The sequence below is a fragment of the Lonchura striata genome, chromosome 8, assembly GCF_046129695.1.
Source record: "Lonchura striata isolate bLonStr1 chromosome 8, bLonStr1.mat, whole genome shotgun sequence".
Classification (NCBI taxonomy): domain Eukaryota; kingdom Metazoa; phylum Chordata; class Aves; order Passeriformes; family Estrildidae; genus Lonchura; species Lonchura striata.
In genome coordinates this window covers 28,505,539-28,530,623 of record NC_134610.1, presented here as the reverse complement: position 1 = coordinate 28,530,623, position 25,085 = coordinate 28,505,539, and the positions used below count along the sequence as shown (strand labels likewise).

General features: G+C 43.5%; 1 protein-coding gene across 3 annotated transcripts; it reads right to left on the bottom strand.

Moving 5' to 3' along the window:
- Positions 1–534: 534 nt before the first annotated feature.
- Positions 535–24,241, bottom strand: GTF3C3 (general transcription factor IIIC subunit 3). Of its 3 annotated transcripts, XM_021555395.3 has the most exons (20): positions 24,033–24,241; positions 22,640–22,742; positions 21,353–21,555; positions 20,845–20,968; positions 20,151–20,342; positions 19,714–19,879; positions 19,048–19,195; positions 17,949–18,021; positions 16,863–16,949; positions 15,741–15,844; positions 14,977–15,148; positions 14,335–14,537; positions 13,666–13,767; positions 12,652–12,787; positions 11,765–12,002; positions 10,570–10,760; positions 9,817–9,941; positions 8,441–8,593; positions 7,417–7,543; positions 535–658 (listed from the first exon to the last, which is right to left on the bottom strand). In XM_021555395.3, the coding sequence occupies exons 1-19, from the start codon at positions 24,129–24,131 to the stop codon at positions 7,421–7,423; spliced, it is 2,742 nt and encodes a 913-aa protein (XP_021411070.2). In that variant the 5' UTR covers positions 24,132–24,241; the 3' UTR covers positions 535–658; positions 7,417–7,420. The 3 variants fall into 3 exon arrangements, with proteins under 3 accessions (XP_021411070.2, XP_021411069.2, XP_077641267.1); XM_021555394.2 differs by lacking the exon at positions 535–658 and having other exon boundaries at positions 6,803–7,543; XM_077785141.1 differs by lacking the exons at positions 535–658; positions 7,417–7,543; positions 8,441–8,593; ... (1 more) ...; positions 10,570–10,760; positions 12,652–12,787 and having other exon boundaries at positions 11,887–12,002.
- Positions 24,242–25,085: the final 844 nt, after the last annotated feature.

Sequence of the window (25,085 nt, the reverse complement as noted above, 5' to 3'; positions counted from 1 at the left end):
TTCACAAGCCTCCTAGCAACATCCCTCAGGCAAAGACTTTCTGGAGCAAATTCTCAAGCAGAGTAATGACATCCTTATGTCAGCTGAGGATCTTTTTATTACATACACAGCACTGATCAAGTGCGCTGCTGCCCTGTCTGCAGAGTCACCCTCTGATCAGAAAAGCTCCAACTCTTCCTCCAAAATAAACAGTCATGCCAAAAGATCTGTAAATCAAAATAATTATACTCATCAGTAAAGTGCAAAAATTTCAGCATTAATGGAGAACCACCAGCTGCAGTTGCACAAGTTATAAAATGCCATAGAGGTCCTAATAAATATCTTTCCTCTCTGCTGCCATCTACAGACAGACTTCAATTTTTTTTTTTAGAAATATACTTTTCCATTTCAGATACACATTTAATAACAACATCTCAACATGCCTTACAAAACAGTTAATCCCAAACGTATAGGATATCAATAGTATTACCTCAACATATTAGAAGCTTCAGGAAAAGCTGAGCCCAAGTGATGCATCCCAGAATGGTACTTTGATGGTGTTCACACTGCATGTTGATCCTGAGGAAAACCCTCAGCTAGGAATCAGTGGCTCGTGGTCCCTGTCCAATGCATGGGAGGAGTTGAATCACATAGAGATGTCCCTCAGAAGCCATATGAGCTGCCAAAATTTAAAAGGAGATTCTCAATCTCTGTGATAAACAGCTTAAACACCTTTGCTTGACTCCCCAGAACATCTAATGCTTAATGGTTGTATCATTACTACTTGCTGCCTGCTTCAGACAGAAGACCTCCCAGAAGTTCCACAGCCGTACGTTCTAACCAAAAGGCTATAAAATCAGTTTCTCTCTTTGCATAAAACAGAAATTCAGTACCAAAAGGGGCGCCATTTCAAAAGCCCCACACCTCAGATGCACAGTGGAGACAGTGTAACGCAGTTTCTGATCTGTGTATCTGTATTAAATGACTGCAAGCTGTATGGCTACAAATAGAAAACACTAAACTTGCTTAGGGCCCCAGCTGAACATAAAATGGGTTTGAAAGGGACATTAAGCATCATCTTGTTGCAATCTCCTGCCACGGGCAGGGACACCTCCCACTGGATTAGGCTGCTCAGAGCCCCATCCAACCTGGCCTTGAGCACTTCTAGGGCTGGGACACCCGCAGCCTCTTCTGGGCAACCTGCGCCACAGACTCATCCCTCCCCTCAGTGAAGTTTTCTTAGTATTTAATCTAAACTTACTGTGTTCCAGCTTCCAGTCATTCCTTCTTGCATATAATTTGATATGCAATATATTAATCACGTGTGAAATTAACCTTCAGCCCGGAGGTCAGCACGCTGCTGTGGCGCAGCTCCCTGGGGAGGTGCGAGCCTCGCCACGCCGCAAGCCGGAGTTACAACCCCTCGGTGCTCTGCAGTGAAAGGCTGCCCTGCCAGCGCCATCCGAGCAGCAGACAGCGGCGAGGCCCATTCACACAGCCCTGCCGAGGGCTCCGGGGGCCGGCCCAGGTCCCCCCACCCGCAGCCCCGCGGGGCTCCCTCACAGGCGCTGCGGGCTGGGGGGCCCGGCCCCGGGAGGGGACGCAGCGGGGCAGGGATGAAACAAAACATCGCCAGCCCGTCCAGGGAGGGATTGTCACACTGCTCTGTGCTGGTGTGACCCCACTTTGACTCCTGTGTCCAACGTCGAGCGCCACAATATATAAAAAAAGCTGTTAGCATCTACAGAGCGGCAGGAGGATGGTGAAGAGCCCCGAGGGGAAGCCGTGTGAGGAGCAGCTGAGGTCACTCGGTCTGCTCAGCCTGGGGAGGAGGAGGCTGAGGGGAGACCCCACTGCTGCTAAAACTTCCTGGTGAGGGGAAGAGGAGCGGCAGGCACCGATCTCTGCTCTGTGGTGACCAGTGACAGGACCGGGGGATGGCCTGAAGCTGTGTCAGGGAGGGATGTTAGAGAAAGGTTCTTCACCCAGAGCGTGGCTGGGTACTGCAACAGGCTCCCCAGGGAAGCTGCCAAAAACCCAGCCTGACAGAGCTCAAGAACTCTGTGCTCTGGGGCACAGGGTGTGATTCTTGGGGTGTCCTGTGCAGAGCTAAGAGTTGGACTCGATGATCCCTGTGGGCCCCCTCCAACTGAGAGCATGCTGTGATTATGTGAGGGGGATGCCATGCTCTGTAGCAATGCTCTGTAGTGGCCACCATGGGCTGTGCCTCAGCCATCACTGCTGCAGGAGCACACACAGAGTAGGTCAGTCGTTCTTCCTTTTCAGCTTCAATTATTTCAGAGAGTCACAGCTGGAAAGGGACTTCTGGAGATCATCTAGTCCAATTCCCCCCTCTGCCCCTTCCCCAGCCAAGGCAGGGTCACCTGGAGCAAGTTACAGGAGATTTCCACTCAGAGATCCCAGAAACACCTGCTACCCAACACAACCATCAGCCCTGTGCAGGCCAGAGTAGCAAGTGTGGAAGAAAGTACATGGTGGAAGAGCTGTGAAAGACTGGTGAACCACACATGTCAATTAGAGAGTGTTGTTCTGGCTACAGACAGAAAAGGAATTGAATTCAAAGAATGCAGGTAGTAAAAGGGGGGGGGGGGGGGGGGGGCTTTATCATGTCCCTCTTCATTTGCATTTGGCACTTTATTCCCTTTTTAATTTGTTCTCATTCCATTATTTCTCACTAGTCTCACTCACCTAGATCAGGATACTTGACTGGTTCCAGAAAAGTTGAGTAAAAGCTTAGTAATACTGTGCTACCAATCCTTCTACCATTTAGTTTTTACAATGCTGAATGTGATAACCACTTTCATACACTGAAGATCCTAGGAAACACTTAGCTGCTAATAAGGTCCTAAAATCATACTGCTGAAACAAATCAGTTGAAACATATTTTGAATGTGTGTCATTTGATAGTCAAAGTTTCATTTCTACAGTAGTTATTTTGTAACATATTGATATATTTTTTTCTGCTTGACACAGAACTCTTTTGTCATATTCCTTAAGATAAAGAATATGAATCAATAGAGCATTCAGAACATTTTTAAAAGTCATACTTTTTTTTGTATTCTTTACTGTCCAAGTTATTTTAATTCTGTCCATGCCTTCTTATTCCTCTGCTTATTTTTGTTTCTCTGTTCCCTGTTGTCAAAGGTTTCTTTCATCTCTCCATTACTGTTGGCTGTGCTTCTAGGACAGTGGCCTTCTTGTAGCCATCTGGACAATTGTACTAATTTGAGCAGCTGTTACTAAAAATAAGCTAGTCTTGGAGGAATTTATGCCATTTGGACATTTGGATTTTTTCATCTGTTTTAGTGTTTCATGTAACTGAAGATTTGTACCTGAAGCAATTTATATACTGAGAACTTTTGTTTGTTTCTTTTTGTTTTTTGTTTGGACCTGTGACGAAGTACAGGTACCTCCCAGCATCCTATTTTGCACCTCAAAGGGGAAACTTGGCTTTTATTAATCTAAGATAAGGTTGTTTATCCTGAGCTCTTAAGTACATCATCTGGAGTGAGGTTTTTAATGATCTTCTCTACTTATTTGTGTAGTGACAAACACATATTAAGAGGGTTCTGTATCAAAATCTTCAGTTCTGCTCATACTGCCTTTGGGAGTCAAGATGCCTCTCTAGGATAATTAACTTGCTTAATGTATGAAAACAGCAGAATGGCTAAGAGCCACCAGGGGGCATTAACACAAAATAAATGAGTAAAAATTGGTTGAAAGATTGGAAACATGAAACTCTATTAAAAAAAAATTACTGATAATAAGCAGAGAGGCACACTATAGTGGTCATGAAAAACAAGCAGGAAATAAAGCTTTAATTCATGGTTGCCTATGTCATAGAATTTGGGACAGTGGTGAAAAGATTTCCACCTTTCTTCAAACAGAGCAAGAAAGCCGCATTTATGCAACAGTCCCGATGGTAGTGACAGGAGGAGGTGACCAAGACATTGGACTTAGATTAAAACTAAATTAATTTCTGGAATGAATCTTGGAATTATTCCTATGGAAGGATAAATTAGAAGTGATTCCTGCTTCTCCTGCTATGAGACTCAGAGAAAAAAAAACACAAGAAACAATTGCTCTGGGTAAAGAGACATTGTCACTTCCCTTCTGTGTTCCACCTCAAACAATGCGGTTTTGTTTCTGCACTAAAAGCAAGCTGAGGTATTTTGTCACATCTCCTTTATGACTGAAGTGCAAAAGCCAGATAACAAGATATTAACTGAGCATATGCATCAAGTAACCCTTTGAATCTCAGCTATAATCCTCTGTGAAGAGTGAGGTGCACACATGGCCTTTCCAACTAAGTGAAACTAAGTGGCATTTATCATACTTTGAAAGTTTGGGGTTTTTTTCTATAAATCACTTAAATTTGCTGGAGTTTGTAGAAAGAGCTTCTTCCCCCCACAGCCTATTGTTTTTACTAGGCTCAAAATATCTCTGTTATCCAACCAAGAAGTGTTTTGGCCAAGTAAATTGCCCCCCTGTGCTGCTGCTATGTCACTGTAATGTGACATCATGCAAAGCCACCCACCACACCCCCTCCCGCTTCCCCCAGAATAACTTGCTCTTGCATCGTTGTATCACAATATCCAAATTATTATAGCTTGTGTGGATTAATGTAGTAGTTTGGTGTGAAAATCTAAGGGATTAGATAGAGTATGAACCAGCATAAACTTAAAAAATGTAATAAAGGTGCCCCTGCCTCAGGTCTTTCATGCTGCTTTATCAGTCCAAGTATCGTTCTATGATTAGAAAGAGATCCCAATAGCAAAAGAGTATTTCTATAGCACTTGTCAGGTAAAGTTAGTCTGCTCTCATTTTCTCAGGAGTCTGTGGCACTCAGCATCTCGTTACCCCATTCCTATGCCTCTGTGTTTTACACTGTGTTGGAGACCCATGTTGACTTCACCACTCCTCTAAGAGAGGGGTACAGGAGAAAGATGTGAAGGGTGTGCTGTTCCTGCCCCTCACACACGAACACAGCACACAATCACTGCTCTCCCTGCAAGTTCTAATTACACCACCTTGCCTAGATCACAACTGGCCTAGAAGCAGCAACTCGCCAGTGGTTCACATCTAAATTTGACAGCTTGCAAAAAGTCCTGAAAAAACTCAAGCCAAGAAGACAGTAGATCAAAGTTGGTAAAAAAACAAGCACTTTCATTCAAAGAGGGAAGCAAAGAAAAATTACCCGAGTGGTATTTTACAGGCTGTTATGAGACATGATTTCAGTTTTCTAGACTTCCTTTTGTAGTTCCTTACAACCAGGGGTGGAAAGCAGACCTCTTTTAGTTTGTATCCTCTCCTTTTGCCATAGACACACCAAAGCAGCAAAGAGTATTACAGGTACAGGAGAGCTTCAAGGGACTGCTCTGTACTTAGAAAAGGTGCTTTGTACACACTTCATGCTTGGTTGATGTCCATTAAACATCATTAACCACTGTTCTGAAAGCTAACAGCAAATCTGTTTTCCTCTGCATTCAGCTCCATGTCAGTGATTTATCTTTCCTTGCCCATGCCCTCTACAGACACCCTTCCAAAAGCCATGCTTACCTTCTTTGGGTAGGTTCCTCAGCCTTCTCCATAATTAGTTCTTGTACAGCCATGTAATTAACTTCTTAGAGATGTCAGTATTAAACTGCTAAAACTCCATCTCTTCTTCAGTAATGACAAAGATTTCCCAAAGAGTCATCAGCTTCATAAAACAGTGCATCTTTTCCCAGGAGGAAAAGTGAGGAGCCTCCCCCTCATACCTCCCTGGACACCCAGGGCAAAGACCAGGCCTCCAGCTCACCCCTGGAGAGGCTCACGTGAGCTGTGCAGGAAATGAACTCATCTGACTGGTGATTCCCAGCCCTGGGAGAACACCACCTGCCAGGAGACTCCCTGCTAGTGCCCAGGTGTGGAAGAATCTGGCACTTTACTTGCTCCGACAGTTACATAGGTGTGAATTGCTGAGGCAGCTGCAGATAAAAGGCGCTCACAGGGCACCCGTCTGTAGGGAACCTCAGAATTCTTGTTTAAACCCTAACAGCTGATTTGAATTACCTCTGACCTCTTATGTTGTCTTTTTGACTCAGGTTCTTTACATTATGAGGCTGAGGGTAAAATTACTATTTATAACAAAACAATTATTCTTTATTTGTAGTCACTGTAAACCTTATGCTGTTGATAAGCTACACATTTGCTTTTATCCCTCTTTCAGCAGCTTTAGACTAAGGCCTGGCAGGTGCTATCAAAACAAAGACTGGTCTGCAGAGGGTTCAGGTGAATTACTGAAGCCAGAGTCATGTACCTGTGGCTGGATGCTGACGTGACTGGGACAGGGAGGAACTGGCAGGACTGGCTGTTTATAATGGGAGATGATATCTGGGTCATGAGAGAACATAAGCTTTGGGCTATTTCTGGAGCACAGAAGGAATTCGTTAGGTGTGTGATGTTATGCCACACATCACCTTACCTTCATAAGAATTAGTGGAATTTGTTCAACCTATCCTACTGTGGAATAACAGACTGGAGAAAGAGTAGTTACAGCAGGAGACTTATGTTACGATATGCTGAAGATGATTACAGCATGGACAGTTTTCAAGACCAAAGATCAGCTCATGTTCATCATGGCCTACTCTTCTACGTGGTGTCAGTACAACCTGGCTTCGGGACAGGTGGTGTTGCACTCTGACCTGCTTCAGTATAGGTGCTCACCACTAAATTGTGTTGCTTAAAATTAGGTGTGTGCCATACAGCTTTAGGTTTTTCCTATTCAGTAGGATATATATTAGCTGAGAATAATTAAACATCATTAACCTCAGAATTTTTATTAAGAAGTTCAGAGAAAGAACAAAAGTTACACTGATTTCAGTAAAACAAAGATCAATCTCCTTCAAATACAAAAACTGCTTGGAATCTGAACTCCTAGAAAACTCTGAATATTTTATAGATCTTGAATACTGAATTACTCATCCTCTAGGATGGTTCCACATTATTGCAACTTAATGCTGCACATTAAAATACCCTCATCACCAGTGAGTATGACTTCTTCAGCAACCTCAATGGTAATTAGTTGAAATACTGCACACTGTGCGTGTTCCCCTGCCAAAAGCCCTCAGGAAATCACACTGGGCCTTGGTTTTCACTGTTTGATTCTATATACAAGACTAAATTTAGAGAACAGTGCACCAAAGAAGAGCTAAAGGTAGCCACTTGTGAGCACATCAGGGCTGTGCTCAGGATGGCCAGCTCCCACCCACACATGATACAGTGCCAGCAGCAGAAGTAAGTCTACAAAGCCACAGAGAGAGCACCAGCCACATCTCTGACCCTCTGCAGAAAAGGCTGTACTTAAAACCAGCTTCCCCAGCACTGCATAATGCAAATGTCAATGCAAAGGGTATCAATTCCACCTGCACAAACCTAATCACACAACTGCATAGGTATACAGCATCTTCTGAGCCATTCTGGTATTCCCACTGCTCTGGTAAATGAGTGACAAGTTAAAGGCAGTATCTCTTCTCAAGTCTGTTTGATCTGTTTCTATTCCCTGTAAAAATAATGATTAAAAAAAGCAATCAATACGGAGAAATAGTATAAAACAGAAATACGAGCAGCCATTACAGTGGAATGAAATGACATTCATAGCCAGAAAAGGCTTTCAGCTTTATAGAAACAGAACAGGTATTCCTTGTGCTCTCTCTCTTTAAAGAGTTTCCACATAATGTTGTTAATCACCAAAGTTAAGAAATTTCACACTCAAAACATTAGCTCTAAGTTAAATAGCCAGCTTATAAACCAGCAAAGTACTACCTTAATTTGTCTTTGTATGCTAAGTATTTGCTTCTCCAACCTGAATGTGAATATTACTGGCATTTTTTACAGGGTCACAGACTGCTGCTCTGAACTCCCAGGGGTGTCTAACACCTCAACTCTTATTTTACCAGCACTGCCTGGTAAAAGCACCCCTGCAATGTTTCTACCTACCCATTCCACAGACCAGACTTGTAAATGTATGACATGTCAATTAGGATTCAATACAGATCAATTAGAATTAAACTATGGCTCAGATGCAATTAGGCATTCCTAATACTGGTCCATCTTGCTCCAGCATGCTGTTTTATAGCATGGGTGAGTATACAGAACTTCCAGTTATAATTCATTGCAATATATAAAAAGGTCAGCTACTCAAACAGGAGAAGTTGTTTAGCTGCTGCTTTAGCCTATGAGTAAATCCTTCAAAATTCATACCTCTTTGAACTTAACACACGCTTAAATACATTATCAGGTGAAAATCAGATTTGGGCTTCCAATTACAAGGAATTAAAATAGAAATTGAAGGAGGCACAACTACAGAGATTTTATGTACCTATTTTAACTATGACTAAGGAATTCTTCATATTTCCCTGACTTTATTCTCTGTCCATATCTTACAAAGTTACTATACCTCTAAGGTGAGGGGAGGAAGTTCAAGTGCTCTTTGGTAATAGTGGATTGCCAGGTGCAGCAATCCCAGCTGCTGCAGGCCACGGCCTAGGTTGTAGAAAGACTCCTGGCATGGTCCACGCAGGTCCAAGTAGCGGTGAAGGAAGGAGAATCCCTGTAAGAGAAATTGAGCACACAACTTTTTCCTCCCCTCCTATGCATTTTATTTTGTTACCAATTTGGAGTGTGATGATTCTGTTGTAAACAGAGGACCTTCTTTCTAGAGACCATGTTTGTAATCAGAGAAGGTACTTCCTTCAATGAGAGGAATTAGTTCAGACACAAGCAGCTAATTGTCATAATTTAGGTCACCAGCAGGTCACTGTGGTTGAATTACTAATTAACTACCATAGCAGCAAGAAATGATGTAAAATCACTGACTATAGTAAGCAGGAAATGAGGCGAGAGCAGGGAACTGTATTGCCAGGGGGTAATATAAACAGGACATTGTTCAAGAATGTATAAAAGGAGAACAGGACAGTCCCTGTAAAAAAGACAGGCTGGATAAAGAAAAAAGTGGATAAAAATATTAAAATTAGGTCAATGTTTCCAAGTTCAAAACATCTTCAAGTTGGACATTCTCATAACTGGGTGTTACAGTAGCTGGGGACCTGTAGCTTTTGTCAAGATCAGTGCAATTTCAGAAATCACAAGAGCTCAGGATCCTCACCATATTGTGCTGACTGAGCTTAGCAGCTACAGGAATTAAAAGGTGTTTCAAATTAATGAAGATACTTTGTCTAAAGTAGAGGAAATTACTTTCAAGATTCTGTTTGGGACTACTCAGTCTGTGGTTTGTAACTGCATCTTGCAGGTGAAAAGAAAAATGCAAATAATGAAGTTGAAAATTTGAGGGTAGCTAAACTGGAGCTCATAAGATCTTTACAAAGAATGTGTAGAGGCAACTAAAAGGGGAAAAGCAACACGGGGGAAAAACCACTTTCCAAACCTGTACCATTTGCCTCAAGAATGCAGTTGATGAACTGTATTTACAAAGGGCACATTGCATAGATTCCACTCTACAGCAATAGAAGCCAAAAAAAAAAATTTGAAAGGAAACTCAGACTACAACCACCACGAAATTAGTAATATTTTCACAAACAGTTGAAGGCTGTTAACATCAAGTCAGTCAAGCTACCTTTAGCCATGAGGAGAAGAGATTCAGATGGTGTAACTATAGTTCAAAAGCACATTAATCTGAGCCCATGTTTTGCCACTTTCCTCTTTAGAAATGCCATCTCAATTATAAAACACTATTTAAACAGCGTGTGTTGTAGCCATAACCATCTGCAAGATACAAAGCCAGGAAACACTGTGGACAACAAGAATCACACTCACCTGTACCAGAAGAGCATGCCTTTTCAGCACATATTTCTGAGAGGCCATGTGGATGAAAGTCAGTCCAATACAAAGACTGTACAAAGGCTCATCTGGGTTTGCACGGAAGGCTTGCACATACTGACCTAAAAGCAAATAAATGAATCAAGATGTTGGTTGTGAAAAACATTCCTTAAGAAGCTATGAGCAATAAAGGAAATATTTGAATTGGAAGTGTGAACTAAAAAAAGAAATAGTTTAATATACCTACATCAAAATACACAGGAAAAAACAGGGAAGAAAACTCTTTATTTTCAGCACCCACTGGATTCTGAGGAAGAATGCAAAATGTGATGTAAAAATGGAAGCAGAAAACAATCAGATGCAGAAGGCAAACATGGTCCTTGCTGGGATTTAAATGTGACATTTGGAGGACTTGATTGAAAGCAGCAGGTTTACTTTGAAGGCCTGCTTAAAGCATGCAACCAGCTGTATTTGCCGTTTAAACTGGGCTGGTTCTGTCATTATTATCATCATTAGCCTCTAATTATCTTTGCAAGTTAGTTATATTTGCAATGTGTGCTAAACTTGAAACCTGCCAGCTTAATTTTTATTAGCAAAACCCTTCAGCAATGCTCTGATTTGTGTACAGAATAATTAAAGCACCAGACTAGCATTGTGAACCTATAATTTTCTGATGAAAAAAAAAATCTTTCCCTTTTTATAAACTTTCACTTGTTCTATTTGTTGATATTAGAACATGAAAGATATTACCAAGAGCATGCTTGAAACTGCCAGACACGAAGGCATTGTGCCCATTGAGGACACACAGCACATGATTGTCAGGATTTTTCAGCATCAGGCGGAGACAAAAGCGATGGTGACGGACATCCTGAGACTGCATAGTGACTTGATTGAAGATGTTCCACAGCTGGGGTTTATTGACATTTTCCATGACCATGATTCTACAGAATGTAAAATGTAAAAGAAATTAGTAAATGCTATGTAGTATATACTGTATCTTCAATAAAATCTCAGCAGTTCAGGGAAGATAACAAAGAACAGGAACTCAAAGAGAATGTCAGTGACTGAGGCAAAGATGAGAGTAAAAAACAGAAGCAATGCTACTGGCCAAATCAACCAACCTATTGCATTGTGCATTTTGGAATCTGAGGCTATTGGAAAGCTCCTTCAGTTACAGCAGCCTTCTCTCATTTAGCCAAGGCTGGAAAGCATCAGCCTGCCTACTTCAGCAATATCATCAGCAGTGTGACTACAGCCTCAGTGGAGGCAATTACAGCACACACTGCTCTGCCTTCTCAGTAGCCCACTGCTGCGCTCTCGCCCCAAGTCTCAGTTCTCAGTCCCTTTCTGCCCCGGCTAGTTCTCCAATGGAGCGAGAGGGGCAAATGGAAGCACCCTCCGCTGAGCCCAGCAGGGCTTTGGAGAGTGCTTTGTAGGTTCGAAAGGCACAGCTGAAATCTCATGGCATAGTAAAGAAGAGAGTCTCTTGTTAGGGGCTAAATCCAAAGTTTACTGCAGCCCAGCAGGGCCCAACAACACCTGAACAACACCAGCTAACAAGAGCACCAGCAGGGCGCTTGCAACATCTTATATACTGAGAGGGCGGGGACCCGATCAGCCAATGGGAGTACAAGGAGGAGTGGCTCTTGTATAGACGGACACGTACGGGAACCAATGAGGGATGGATATGGGCGGGGCCTCAGGCCCTGTCCAATCACCTGGCACCTAGGACGGAAGCTTCTGGATGTATGGGAGGGGATACCGAGTGACGGACAGGGTGCCTGGGAGGGGACAAGGGAATGACTCGCACTCTGGGGGAGGATTGACACATGGGATAAGGCGGGAAAACAGGGACAAACCAGGGTGAATATGGGGGCACATAGGGACAAACCATTACATTGTGAAATGATAACAAAACATGCAATGACACAACTCCACAGCCCACCTGATATAGTTGTAAGCTTTTCTGAAGTTCTTGTCCAAAATTGCAGCAGAGAGCCCGAAGTACTCCAGCTCCTTGCGCTTTTGTCTATCCTCATAGAATGAGTAATATTCCAGTGAGGAATCCACAAGTAGCTCTGCCTCCTTGTACCGGGAGAGGTCACACAAGGCATATATAGCCTTCAGGAGAAGGTTCCACCAGTCATCTTTTGTCAGAACGCTTGTGAGAACAGCAAAAATTGCTAAAAATATTGGAGCCAGAAAGTTGACAAAAATTAGAACAAGAAAGATAATTTTTTATGAAATAGATGCATACATCAAACTGATATTTTCAAAGATGCTGTAGCACTAACATCTAATATAAAGTATTTACTTTTTCTCAGTTTAAGGGCAGTTCATAAAACACCAGCAAAAAATACTCTCAAAGTGGGAACAAAGAGCAAGCAATACACCCAGTTCAAGCTGTAAACATACTACATGAATGCAATGAAGTTCCTCTCCCTAATTTATCAAGCAGTGCTTAAGAGCATGTGGTCTGGCTCAACAAAGCCTGGGCCAGCTAAATAAAATCACTTTTACAATGTATTCGTATTACATTCTAGATTTGCATGTATGAGATTTCCCCTGAGGTGAATGTTGGCCCATAAGACCTCTAGAGGCCCTTCTCAATCTGAATTATTTTGTAATCTTACTATTTTTCTCTAAATGGGGACTGTTCCCTTAGGATAATATAATCTTCAGTTTTGCTGCCTTCTTTGCCCTAGAAATAAAGTAATGCTAACATGACCTGCATGGATTTAGCATGCAAAACAGGAACATTTTTATAATTTTTCAGAACTATGAAGTTCACCTTGTTGGTTTGTTTTTAATAAACAATCTATGATTTGTTACCTTTTGCATCACAATTTGCTGTCTCTTGGTCATCATTGTCAGAAATTTTATCCCTTGACACCTTAATAAGATAAAGGTGTCTCTCTCCAGATTTGGAACTAGATATCAAACACACCTGAGCTCTGCTCATTGCTACCTAGAAACAAATTTAAGGGCAGCATTTCAGATTACAATGGAACATCCTATGACAAAGGCAGCTTTATGGCAAATCCATCTGGCTCATCTTGCATCCCAAAACAGTCTGTGACACCACCACACAGCAAGGTCATCAGAGAGAGCATTCCCAACAGGAACATCATCTCTGCATTGTCTTGTGCTCCTCTGCAAACTAGGCTAAGCAAAAGCAATATACAAATTCTTCAAGGTTCTTAAAAAGTCTTCTCCTGGGACTGGAACATCCCTGGATTAATTGAAATCAAGACTCTTTGCAGAAAAGCATAAGAAGAACAATGCCTTTCTCTATCAGTTTCAGAAGTCTGTGCATAGTCAGCTCTCCAATCAGTATAATACAATAGTCAAGGTACTGAGCAGATAAAATGGAGGTCTAAATATTCCCTTAACTCACTCCCTATTTATAAATAAACAAAAATTAAGTAACACAAAACCACCACCACTGTATTTACTGGCTAAACAAATTCTTATTTTGCTCTTTAATCACAAGAAAATAATAAAGAAATCAAAAAGAAATTTGTTGAAATAGAAGCCGGTATCAACACCTCAAAAAAGCTCTGTGCTCAGTGTTAAAAAGGCAAGAAGCAGCTTTAGAATTTAGAGGGTTGTAAGCACAGAGAACAGGGAGTTGAAGACACTGTATCAATAATTACACACACAAACAGTCCTCTGTTCTGAACACTACAGGCAGGAACACCAGTATTGCAGGCTACCTGCAAGATTACTGCCTAACAAAATTATGAAACCACTCACTAGCTTTCCTCCCGAGTTCATTTGTTGTTTGTCTTGACCCAAGTCACAGCTGCCCAATTTCTTACAGTGCAGCTGGAGAGACTGGCTTACCTTCAGCAGCATTGCCAGCATTGTGAGCAACGTGTCAATGTAACCATACATTTTGCCTTGGGAATACAACAGCGTCGAGCGATGCAGGAGTAGCTTTAATTCCTGGACAAAAGTGAACACTATTATTCAACCTCTTGCACAGAGAGAGTTTATAAAATTAACAATTTTGACTTGGTACAGTACTAATAGGATTGTAAAAGCTTCCAGAAAGCTGCAAGAATCTGCAACAGCAGGTAAGCTCTCCCTAAATGCTCTCAGGAGTTACCGTTTCAAAGTCTCCCATTTCAGAGACATCTGGTGTGACTCTTACCTCTCCCTTCTAGAGAGCGAATTCAGAACCTCTGCTTACAATGAACAGCAGTCAAACTGTGTAGCTCACATGTAGCAACTGCTGATCAACTTGATGTAGAATCACAACTGGCTCTCAGTGACTAAAAGCTTGTTCATTGCACAGAAGTTAGCAGTTACCATGGGGAAATGCTGAGAGAATGGTCAGGGAGAAAGTCAAGAGGATGTGTCCCAGACGCTGTAATGGATCAGTCACTGTGCTCTGCAAGCTTCCCATGGGGAGATAAGTCTGAATCCCTGGTCCTATGCAGACATCTTGGACTAGTAGCACATTTGGCAGAATAATACATCCTAAATGGAAGCATGGAACACTTTACCCACCTGCTGCGCAGCGTTAGCATCCTGAGCCAGTGTATCTGGGTCATACATTGGTTCCAGAGCCTCCAGAGCTTTCTCAGGCCGACCCAGCTGCTGCTGAAGAGTTGAAAGTGAAATTCTTGCATCGAGATGCAATGGAGCAAGATCAACAACTTTGGCATAGCTCTCTGCAGCACGCTCCATGTATCCCAAAGCCTTCAAGCACTCTAGAAATACCATAAGCAACACAAGACACTTAAGAGGCAGAAAAATAAGATGTCTAAGTTTTCAAATAAATTAACATACCTTCTTAGTAAAATCACCCCAAACATGTATTTTTAAGCGATAATATTCAGATATAGGCACTGATGCAACCACAGTTTCACTTCAAACATCAGCAGGTGACACAGGATGAAATGCAGAATAGATGCTGCTTCACTTACATGAACATAAAGTACTTTTAGCTGATGTAAATTTCAGTGTACATGAAGAACAAAAAAAATGCTTGACAGAGTTGTCATGATAAGCTTCATTCTGCAAATACCAATTCTCATTCAACCAGTCAATCTAAAATTCCCGTGGTCTTGGATAAAGGTCCCTGGAAATGCTCAGCATTGTATTATCATCTCTCAGTCCCCCATGTTCAGCAGCCCTGCCTCTTCTCACCTGCGTGCCGAAGCCACACAACAGCCAGGTTGTATCGCTCTGAACAGACAAGGGAACTCAGGAGAGGCAGGGCTGAATTGTATTCTCCAACATCCAGAAAAGCCTCTGCGACATCCAAATACAAGTCACCCATATCTTCTGGGTTTTGTTCCACCAGAGTAGTCAAAAGAGGCTTTAAGAAAAACCACACAAACATTTAAAGCACAAATAATCAATTTCTTTAAGGCATACTTTGTTGGAAGCTTGCATTTTTATTCTATGTTTTTTATTCTATTTGCATTCTGAACTATACTTCCTTTAATTTAATGTTAGTTTTGAAGTGAAAAATAAAAGATCTGAAATTCAGCATTCCTGAAGAAGCCCCATTTTTCTACTCTAGATGTTTTAAATGTCCAGTGGGTTAAAGTGTCCATCAGTGAGGAGCACCCTTTTTGAAAGAACAGTCTTCAGATTTAGTATGGTTTTAAAACAAAGTGAAAACATGTTCCTTAGCATTCACAGCTTTGTAATATGGTCCTGGGCCTATCACAGCACACGGGCTGTGACTTACTGTGCTTTAGTAATACTTACACTGGCATAATTTCTAAGGGCAAAGATATTATTTCTGCTATTACAGGCCTATGAGGTTTCTCTCCTGGAGTGGGAGAGAGGCAAAAAGAATCTCCACAGCTCCCTCAACCCCCTCAAGTCTATGAAAACAGGAACAATTGCTTTTGTGATTTCTTAGAACCTTACCCCCACTTTGTGAGCTGGTTTCCACTTACACTGAGTGGCTCCAGGATATTCAAGTGAATCAAGCACACCATCAGCTTGACCGTGATGTCTATGGGAACACCCTCAGGTATGCAGCAGCTGACCTTCTCCACAGCTGTGACAAGATAAAGAATTTCCTTCTGAACTGAGAGCTTTAAGAAGCACTTCTCAAGCACCACATCTCCTCCAGGCCATGCTCAGGAACTGAAAAAATATTCTTATCAGCTCTAGCAAGTGTTTGTCTACCTTTCTTTTCCTCCTCCTTTATCTTTTCCAACAGTTGGAGCAATGTCTTCCTACTGTCTCTGAGACCAGTAATTCCATGTGAGGTACCAAGTGCTGTCAGTCTGCATCGACTCCAACAGCAGGATTCCACAGCATATGCTTAGATCCTTTGCCTACTTAGAGGTACTTGCTCAATAAAGCTTTCCTTTAACAATTTATGCACCTGTACCCCCCTCTCCTTCTTTTTTTTTAAGGAAACGCCCTGTATCAAGGTTCTTGTTCTTGCTAAATGAAGTCCTGTGTAACAGGCACTGTCTGAACACACTGTTAAACAGAGTTAACTACAGAACTTCACACAACAGGTAGGCTGAACGTAACCTGATCAGAATACAAACATGAGGCACAGTAGCTGCCCATGACAATACCAGCAAATGAGAGCTCACACAGTAAAATTCCATTATCATAGGTGCTTCACATTCAGTCATGACACCTTCTTAACTCCTGGTTAAGTTCTCCTTCACTTCAGTGCTTACACCAGATGTTCAGCGCTAAAACCTGACAAAACTGATTTCCAACCTAAGGTTTCCCTTTTACCTCCCACATCCACATGCCTTTACTGCAAATCATAACATGCAGACTAATTCATCATTCTCTGAACACTGCAATATCCAGCACAAAGGTAACTATTCCCCTACTGATATATTTTACAAAATGACAAGTGTCTGTCTGGGTTAGAGGGAAGTTCTGAGTAAGGGAAAGAAGAAAATACAGTACAGCAAAATCCTTTTCTGGAAGAAGCCCTGTTTCTGAGCTGTTAGAAATCTCAAGCTTTTGCATGATTGCAAGTTGGTTCCTAACCATATGATCAGCTCACAGACTTGTCTGAAATAAAAAAAAAAATTACTTACCTGGAGCACTGGATTCAGCAACTGAATGGCTCTGGTTGTCAGTCACTGCCTCCTGGCTTTCCTGAGTTTCTACTGATGCACCTGTATCTTTTTTAAAAGATTACAAGATTAACCAGTAGTTACTTTGCCTTTGAATCCATAATTCAATGGCAGCTTACTCTGAAAAGCGGACTGAGTTTCTCTTGTTTTGGTTTGGGGCTTTTTTGTGTTGTACTGTTTGTTTTTTAAGGACAGCAGAGCAGGAAGCAGTTACAGAAGTTACAAAGCAACAGAGAGTGGAGAATCCAGCTCTGTTTTAGAAGCCTCTCAACCAATGGCACACAGGAGGTAACTTGGAAACATTGTGTTCTAATTTACAGACTCATAGTTTTGTTTCTTGGCAATTATCTGCTGAAAAGCTCCATGCAGTTGTTCATGAATCTACTGCATTTTTACCTGGGCAATCAGAGCAAAAAGCTAATAGACATATCTTATACCTGTACTGGGTTTGGATCAGATTGCTGAGACAACCACTTTACACACAATACAGACTGTCCCTTATGGACTTGGTGTGCTATGTCCATTCTACAGCCTAAATAAACATTTTTAGATGAAATAACTTCGATAAAGCATGTTTCTCAAAGACAACCTACTTCATTAAATTATAAGCTAGAATGCTTAGATTTCAGTTAGGTTGTTAATAACAGATGCAGGATGTATAAAGAACACTACTCTTAGGTCAGAGGTTGATATTCTAGACCACAGTTGCCACTAAGCTTATATATTTTTTTTTTTTTTTAAGTTATTTAGCTGGCAGAAATAGCTGGTCTGATGTAAACACAGAGGAATGTTTAGAACTTTAAAAGCCCTCCAGCTGCCTGGAGAGCAGTCCATGTCTTCAATGAGTCAGCAGGGCTATGGGGACACTGGAGTAACTTACAGCAGGCTGAGGCCATGCCATGTAACTCACTAAGAGCACCCACAGATTTCAATAGAGAAAAGCCTGTCAACAGTGCAGCAAAATATACCCAGGAGTTGAAAAGGTAAAGGAAAGATGTCATATTCCATGAACAGCCCGGTCACAGTAACCACTTGACAGCTACTTACCCTTTTTCTCCTCAGTTGCACTTCTTTCTGGTACTTTTTTTTCAAGTACAATTCCTGTAAAATCTGTAATAACCTAAAACAGAAAAGTAACTTGGATCATTTCAAAGATTTAAAGCATAAATGGAACAACCAGCCTACATGGCAGTTTTAGACATCACACAAGTGATCAGAGGTAAAGCTGCATTCATCTACCCAAGTAGAACCTTCAAAAAGAAACAGGGAAATTGCTCTGTGACTACAGTTCAACTGTATTAATAAATCCAGTAGCTAAATGCTGTGCACATAAAATTGACTGACTGATGTTTAAGGAGGGAAGAAGTACAAAAAGGGATTAGAGGAATTGTTTGCAGGCTCATGATGCTGTGCTCTGACAGAGAGAGCGCTGAATAAAATATAAAGAAAGAGAAAAAACAACCTAAATAATTTAATATCAACAAATAAGAATGTTCATAAGAAAAGTCCCAATTTACAGTGTCTTTTCAATGGGTCTTGGAAAGTATGGCAATGGGCAAATACCAGCATCTTCCCTCTCAAAGCCAGACCAAATCAAGTTGGAAATATGCCTCAAAAGTGAGAGTTAACAAATTTGGACCAGATAAACAATATTCTCTAATTCCTGATGCCTTTGAGATGTATTGTCTTTCTGAAATGTATGCTTAGTGCTTAATGCATAAATTATTAGTTGCAACACAAGTCTGCCAAAAATAAAAATCTGCATTTGAACCATCAGAGCATTCAGTGTCATGATTTTAACCTTCCACTCAGAGAATGACCTGCTGGTATTACTCACAAAACCAGCCTGAAGGTCTTCTCTGGCTACTAAGATTATGGTCACTACAGAGAAGGGGAAGGATCCGAAAATTAAACCTCAAACAACGTACAAATCTATCAGCCCTCAATTAATTCAATCGAACCACTAATTTAAATGCTAATTACTACAGAGCTAATAGCAAGCAGTCTGTTTCTGATTAGTTCTATTTTTACAGAAGCAGGACTCCATTTTAGCACTGCAGGAACATAAATGATGAACATAAAGCATCCACTCTGGCAGGCAAAGAGGTGCTGCAAATGACACCCAAGTGCACTGAACTGTCCATACCGCCAGAGCTTTGTCGTACTGTTTGGAGGAGATGTACAGTTCAGCTGCAATGTTAACATCCTCCATGGACACAAGGCTCTGGTGCTTGGCAAAGGCCTCTTCCACTATCTCAATAGCAGAGGTCACATCACTGGCTTCGTAGTAACTCCTATAAAATACAGATATGAGATATCAGGTAATTGACATAACTCACAATACATACTTTGATCCAAAATGAAAGGATTTTTATATTTTTCTGATTTTTGCTTATTAGCAAAGATTTTCATTAGCAAGTGGATGTTATAGAAGACAGTGAGAAAGGCGGTGTTTTTCCTTTCCTTACATCTGTTGAAAACTTTTACATATTTCACATAATTAACAATTTTTTTCTCCCCTGTTTGTAAGGACATTACTGGAGTTTTCATCACAGCCTCCCCCATTGGAGTCAGGCAACAATCATGTACCACATTAACCTGCTTTAAGAAACCTTCTCTAATAACATTGTTATAATACACATCCTTGTATTTTTTGGTACATTTTCCAAACGTGGAGATCAAAAGATCTTAAATTGCTTTGAAACAGGCAGTTAAGACTTCCACAAGAAAGAAGTTCACAGGCAAAAACCACTGTGTGACAGCTACACACTTTAACCACCAGGCTCCCGTGGCTAAGCAAATCCCAGCTCACTTGGCCATGTCTCGGGCCAGCTGCATGAAGCGCTCCCCGTCGGAGGGAGCCAGGAGGTTCAGGATGCGCCGGTAGCCATCCATGGCCATCTTCTGCTCCCCCAGCTGCTCGTACAGGCTGGACCTCTCCCACAGGTAGCGCACGTTGGTCGGGTCGTACTTCAGAGCTACAGCAAGAAGCAGCAGCATAGCAGGAGTTTAGGAAAAGGCAGCAGTGGATTTCGCATTCATTTCCTTGATTCATGTTAATGAATATGCACAGGGTTCTTGCAAGGACATCCTGTATTACAGATTCATTGACTTTTTATCAAAATCCAGACAGAGGTATCAGAATTCTATCACCCTGAAGCAAACTAAACTAGAAAGGAGAAGAAAACAAAATTATTGCCATTAGCACCTAGCATTGATTTTAAATTCTTAAAATGTTTGCTACACTACCTTTTGTGTAGCAGAAAACAGCCTGTTTAATATTGTCCTGCTCCAATGACATTTCTGCCAGTCTAACCCACTCCTCAGTATTGCTAGGATTTAAGTGAGCCGCAATCAGTCCAAACTGCAGTGATTTCTCCATATCACCCTGGTCTTCATAGATCATGGCAAGAGTGGAAAATGGCTCATGAGCAAGAGGAGCTGTGAAAAAAACAAAAAAGAATTACTAAGATTTATTGTCTAAAATCCACACTGGAAACAAATAACTTGCCTTTCTCAAAGAACAGGTATCAGAATTATGAAACATGTGCTGTTTAAATTCAGGAAAAACTTACAGATAAGTTTCTGATTCCTGTCTGTAAATTATTAAACAGCTTGACTGAATCTAACAACAACCAATTATAGTATTATTCTACACTGTAAGGCATGCTGATGCTTATACTTTGCATCTACAAAGACAGTAAAAACAAACTGTGTAAAGCTAAGCCAAGGCTTGGGCCTCTGTGGAACTGGGGTGCTAGTTTCTTTTTATAAGCAAAAAAATAAAGGAAATGCACCACATATTCTTAATTCTACTCCTTATACCCTGACTTTGCTTGTACCATTTATTTTCATCTTCAGTGAAGCCACACTTAATCCTGCTCCTGCACATGGAAACTTCACCCCATCTGTAAAGCCCAAAGGTTTGCCCATTCTCCCATACCTTGTCGAATGATCTCCATGCACATCAGAATGGCCTCCTCACGCTCTCCTCGAGCAAATCTGATGTTGGCCTCTCCCATCAGACCCCTCAAGGCACGGGGAAGTTTGCTGCGAGGTCTTTTCTCCTAAATGGAAAGGGATGCTGTTTCTGCCCAAGGTTGACTTGTGCCCAAATTCACGAGACATCCTGCTGTCCTTAACACCACCTAACACCAAGTTATTTAAGTACTAGCAATAATAAATGACTGACTAAAAGACTTGCTAATGTTCATAACTTTCTGACACTGGGAAAACTGATTTCACGATTTCTGAAAGCTTTCAAACAGTAAACTACAGCGCTTTTATAATCAACAAAGACAGCATAACAAACATCAGCATAAGCAGGATTATCCTACTTGGAACAATTTCCAGGCAAATTTCTCAGTAAGCAGCTAAAAGTCACACAAAGTGGCATTTGTACAGTATGGTCAGGAGATACATGGAAGTTATATGAAAGTTTAAATACTTGCTTTCATCATTTTCTTGGTCTCTCGATTAAGAACCATCTCCAAAACAAAAACATCTCCAGCTGTAGGCTGCTCTGTAGTTTCTTCTTGCTCCTCCTCCTCTTCTTCTTCTTCCTCCTCCTCTTCATCCTCCTCCTCTTCATTTTCCCCAAGCATGGATGCAAAGACCCGATGGACAGATTTACTGACCCCGTCTGCTGTTTCTCCTGGTTGAGAAAGAAGTACAATAGGTTTATGATATAATGAAGAGGACATGTTGCTTCCCTGGACAACTGTAGAGAAAACAGCAGCCCACTTGAAGCAGCTATTCTGTAAGAGTGCTGCCTGCAGAAATGCAGAAAAACTATTGACAGCCTCTTTGTTTTAAAGCTCTGCATTATTATTCATCACCAATGCTTGCTATGGCCCAGCCTGTAACATCTTTTGGATATCTGAAATGAAAAAAAAAGGAACACAGAGAATGAAGCCACAGTTTAATCAACATTTTTCTCAATCCATAAGAATATTAAGCAGTTTTCAAGCATTGAGCTGGCTGGCTGCAATAAGCTTTTCAGCTGAAGAGGCTGTAAGTGAGCAGAGAGTTCTACTACGGAGCAATGAGGAACAACCAATGTTTTGAAGTAACTGAAAACAAGATCCTGTAACCATTCCATCCATGGCAACAAGTACCTTCTAACATGTGTAAATACAAAATCCATGTTCTTTGCATTTCTCTGGAAAAAGAAGAGAATTCTTTAAAGTAAGAAAGAAAACTATGCCAAGTACTTTGAATAAATATGCTTAAGGCATATAGTTTTTAAGAATTTCCCATTTTTTTATTTTTAACTTCTCATTATGAAGTGAACCCAGGGTTATAACTGACCACAGATCTATACACAAAACTCTAAATATGTAGGGTTCAAAGGTTTGAGCTGGGAGATTGGACAATGAAGATTTGACTAAAAAATAGCTACAGTATCAAGTAGGGACTGAAAAACAAATCTACCACGTATTGCCTATATAGGAGAGGGACTTGGGGAGCACACCTGGGTTTTATGGTTATTTTTTTCAACTGGGATATATTTGATAATTTTGATTCTGACTTGCACATTAAGCATCTAAACACAATACTTTTCTTCCTCTGCCCCCATCTGAATAAAACATAATTATTAATTTAATTTCTCTTTTATTTCAGTCCCTTCAGAGACCAGAAGTGGAAAAATGGAGCCAGATTTTTATGAAGTTAAGTATTGAAGAGCAAATACTTCCAGTGCCTTTTTAAATAGGAATGATTATATTAGAAACACCAACCATCAGTTTCATCCTGACTTTGGGATTTCCCAGATGCTTTTCTGGATGAAGATGGAGCCTCTACATCTTCCTCATTTTCCTCAGCAGATGCATTTTCACCATCCTACACACATAAAAAACCAAATTATTACCTTTATAGTGTTACCCCTTTTTATTTCCCCCATATATTTCCAGTTACCATTTGGCTTTCCAGCCTTTGCACTGCCAGTGAAACAGGTAGCATAAGCACTGTATTTTTAAGTGGCTAAAACCCAACATTACTTGCTTTCAAGACATTTATATTTTTATCAACGTGGGGAGACTCAGATGGTGATTGTTCACATCGCAAAGAGACCAGTCCATTGCTTATTGGGAACTACAGTGAGGTGGGGTTGACTGTATTAGAAAGAAAAAGTTCTGTGTGACAAATCCTTCCAGAAGCCTGTCAATACAAAAACAGCACTCATTATTCCTGTAAGAACGCTGCCCTAGGCTAACACTTGTCCTTCCATAGCAGCTGAGTTCTGCTGAATCTGCCCTCTGAAGACCAAGAAATACAGAAATTCAGCAGCACGTTGTCACAAATATAGCGAAGTTAAAAAGAACTGCAACACTCCGACAGATCGCGCGTGCTTTCTTTTAATCACCGCCTACATAGCGTCGGACACAACCGTGTCTCCCTATATTCACTGCTGCCAGGAAGTCAAACGAGGAGCCGCGCCGGCTCTCTCCCTCAGATGATGCTGGGGGAGCTGCAGCAGCACAGCCCGGCGGAGCCGAGACCCGAGCCAGCTCCTTGTGCTGGGGGAGCTGCAGCAGCACAGCCCGGCGGAGCTGAGACCCGAGCCAGCTCCTTGTGCTGGGGGAGCTGCAGCAGCACAGCCCGGCGGAGCCGAGACCCGAGCCAGCTCCTTGTGCTGGGGGAGCTGCAGCAGCACAGCCCGGCGGAGCCGAGACCCGAGCCAGCTCCTTGTGCTGGGGGAGCTGCAGCAGCACAGCCCGGCGGAGCTGAGACCCGAGCCAGCTCCTTGTGCTGGGGGAGCTGCAGCAGCACAGCCCGGCGGAGCCGAGACCCGAGCCAGCTCCTTGTGCTGGGGGAGCTGCAGCAGCACAGCCCGGCGGAGCTGAGACCCGAGCAGCTCCTTGTGCTGGGGGAGCTGCAGCAGCACAGCCCGGCGGAGCCGAGACCCGAGCCAGCCCCTGGCCGCGACCCGCAGCACGGACTCCGCGTCCGGGCGGTGCCGGCCCGCACAGCCGCCACTCCCCGCGAGTCCCGCTGACCGGCACTCGCGGCTCCGCAGCCGCGGGGCAGCGCCGGGGCCCCTCCACGCGCAGAGCGCCGGGCCGTGCCCTGCAGGTGCTGGCGTGAGGGCGGCGGCCCGGGCCGTGCGGCGGCCAAGCGGGGCGCGCTCACCTTCTCGCGGCTCTTGCGCTCCTCGCGGCGCTGCTCGAACTCCTCGAAGGAGATCTTCCCCTCCAGGTACTCGATCAGCTCCGGGCTGAAGCCCGACATGGCTCCGCCGCGGCCCGGGGGAGCCGTGTGAGGGAAGCACCGCCTCCCTCCCGCTATGGCGCCCGCCGCCGCCGCGGCCGCCCGCGCGCGTTCCGGGCGGCGGAGGGGCCGTGAGGGCAGGGCGGGAGCGAGGGGCGGGCGCCGGGCGCGGCGGCTTCTGCTGCCCGGCCGCCTCTGCTCCTCCAGCCGCCTCTGCTGCCCGGCCGCCTCTGCTCCTCCAGCCGCCTGTGCTTCCCCGGCCGCCTCTGCTCCCCCGGCCGCCTCTGCTCCCCCGGCCGCCTCTGCCCCTCCGGCCGCCTCTGCTCCCCCGGCCGCCTCTGCTGCCCCGGCCGCCTCTGCCCCTCCGGCCGCCCCTGCCCCTCCGGCCGCCTCTGCCCCTCCGGCCGCCTCTGCCCCTCCAGCCGCCTCTGCCGCCCCGGCCGCCCCTGCCCCTCCGGCCGCCCCTGCCCCTCCGGCCGCCTCTGCTCCCCCGGCCGCCTCCGCTCCCCCGGCCGCCTCCGCTGCCCCGGCCGCCTCTGCCCCTCCGGCCGCCTCTGCCCCTCCGGCCGCCTCTGCTCCCCCGGCCGCCTCCGCTCCCCCGGCCGCCTCCGCTGCCCCGGCCGCCTCTGCCCCTCCGGCCGCCTCTGCCCCTCCGGCCGCCTCCGCTCCTCCGGCCGCCTCCGCTCCTCCGGCCGCCTCTGCTCCCCGGCAGCTTCACCGCCGAGCGGCTTTAACTCCAACACAGAGCGATGGGGCACTGCTGACCAGGGCAGGGTGCGGCACACGCAGCCACAGGCCACCAAGAAAGGGGTTGTACCCACAGAGCATCGGAAAACTTGTCACAGAACACCTTGGGGCAGCTCTGCTATTAATCTGATATTAATCTGAAAGGGAATGTTTATTTCCCAGCTTTGAACAAAGACGCTTGGCAGTGGCTGTTGCACTCCTCATTTATTCACGCTTAAGCACAATTCT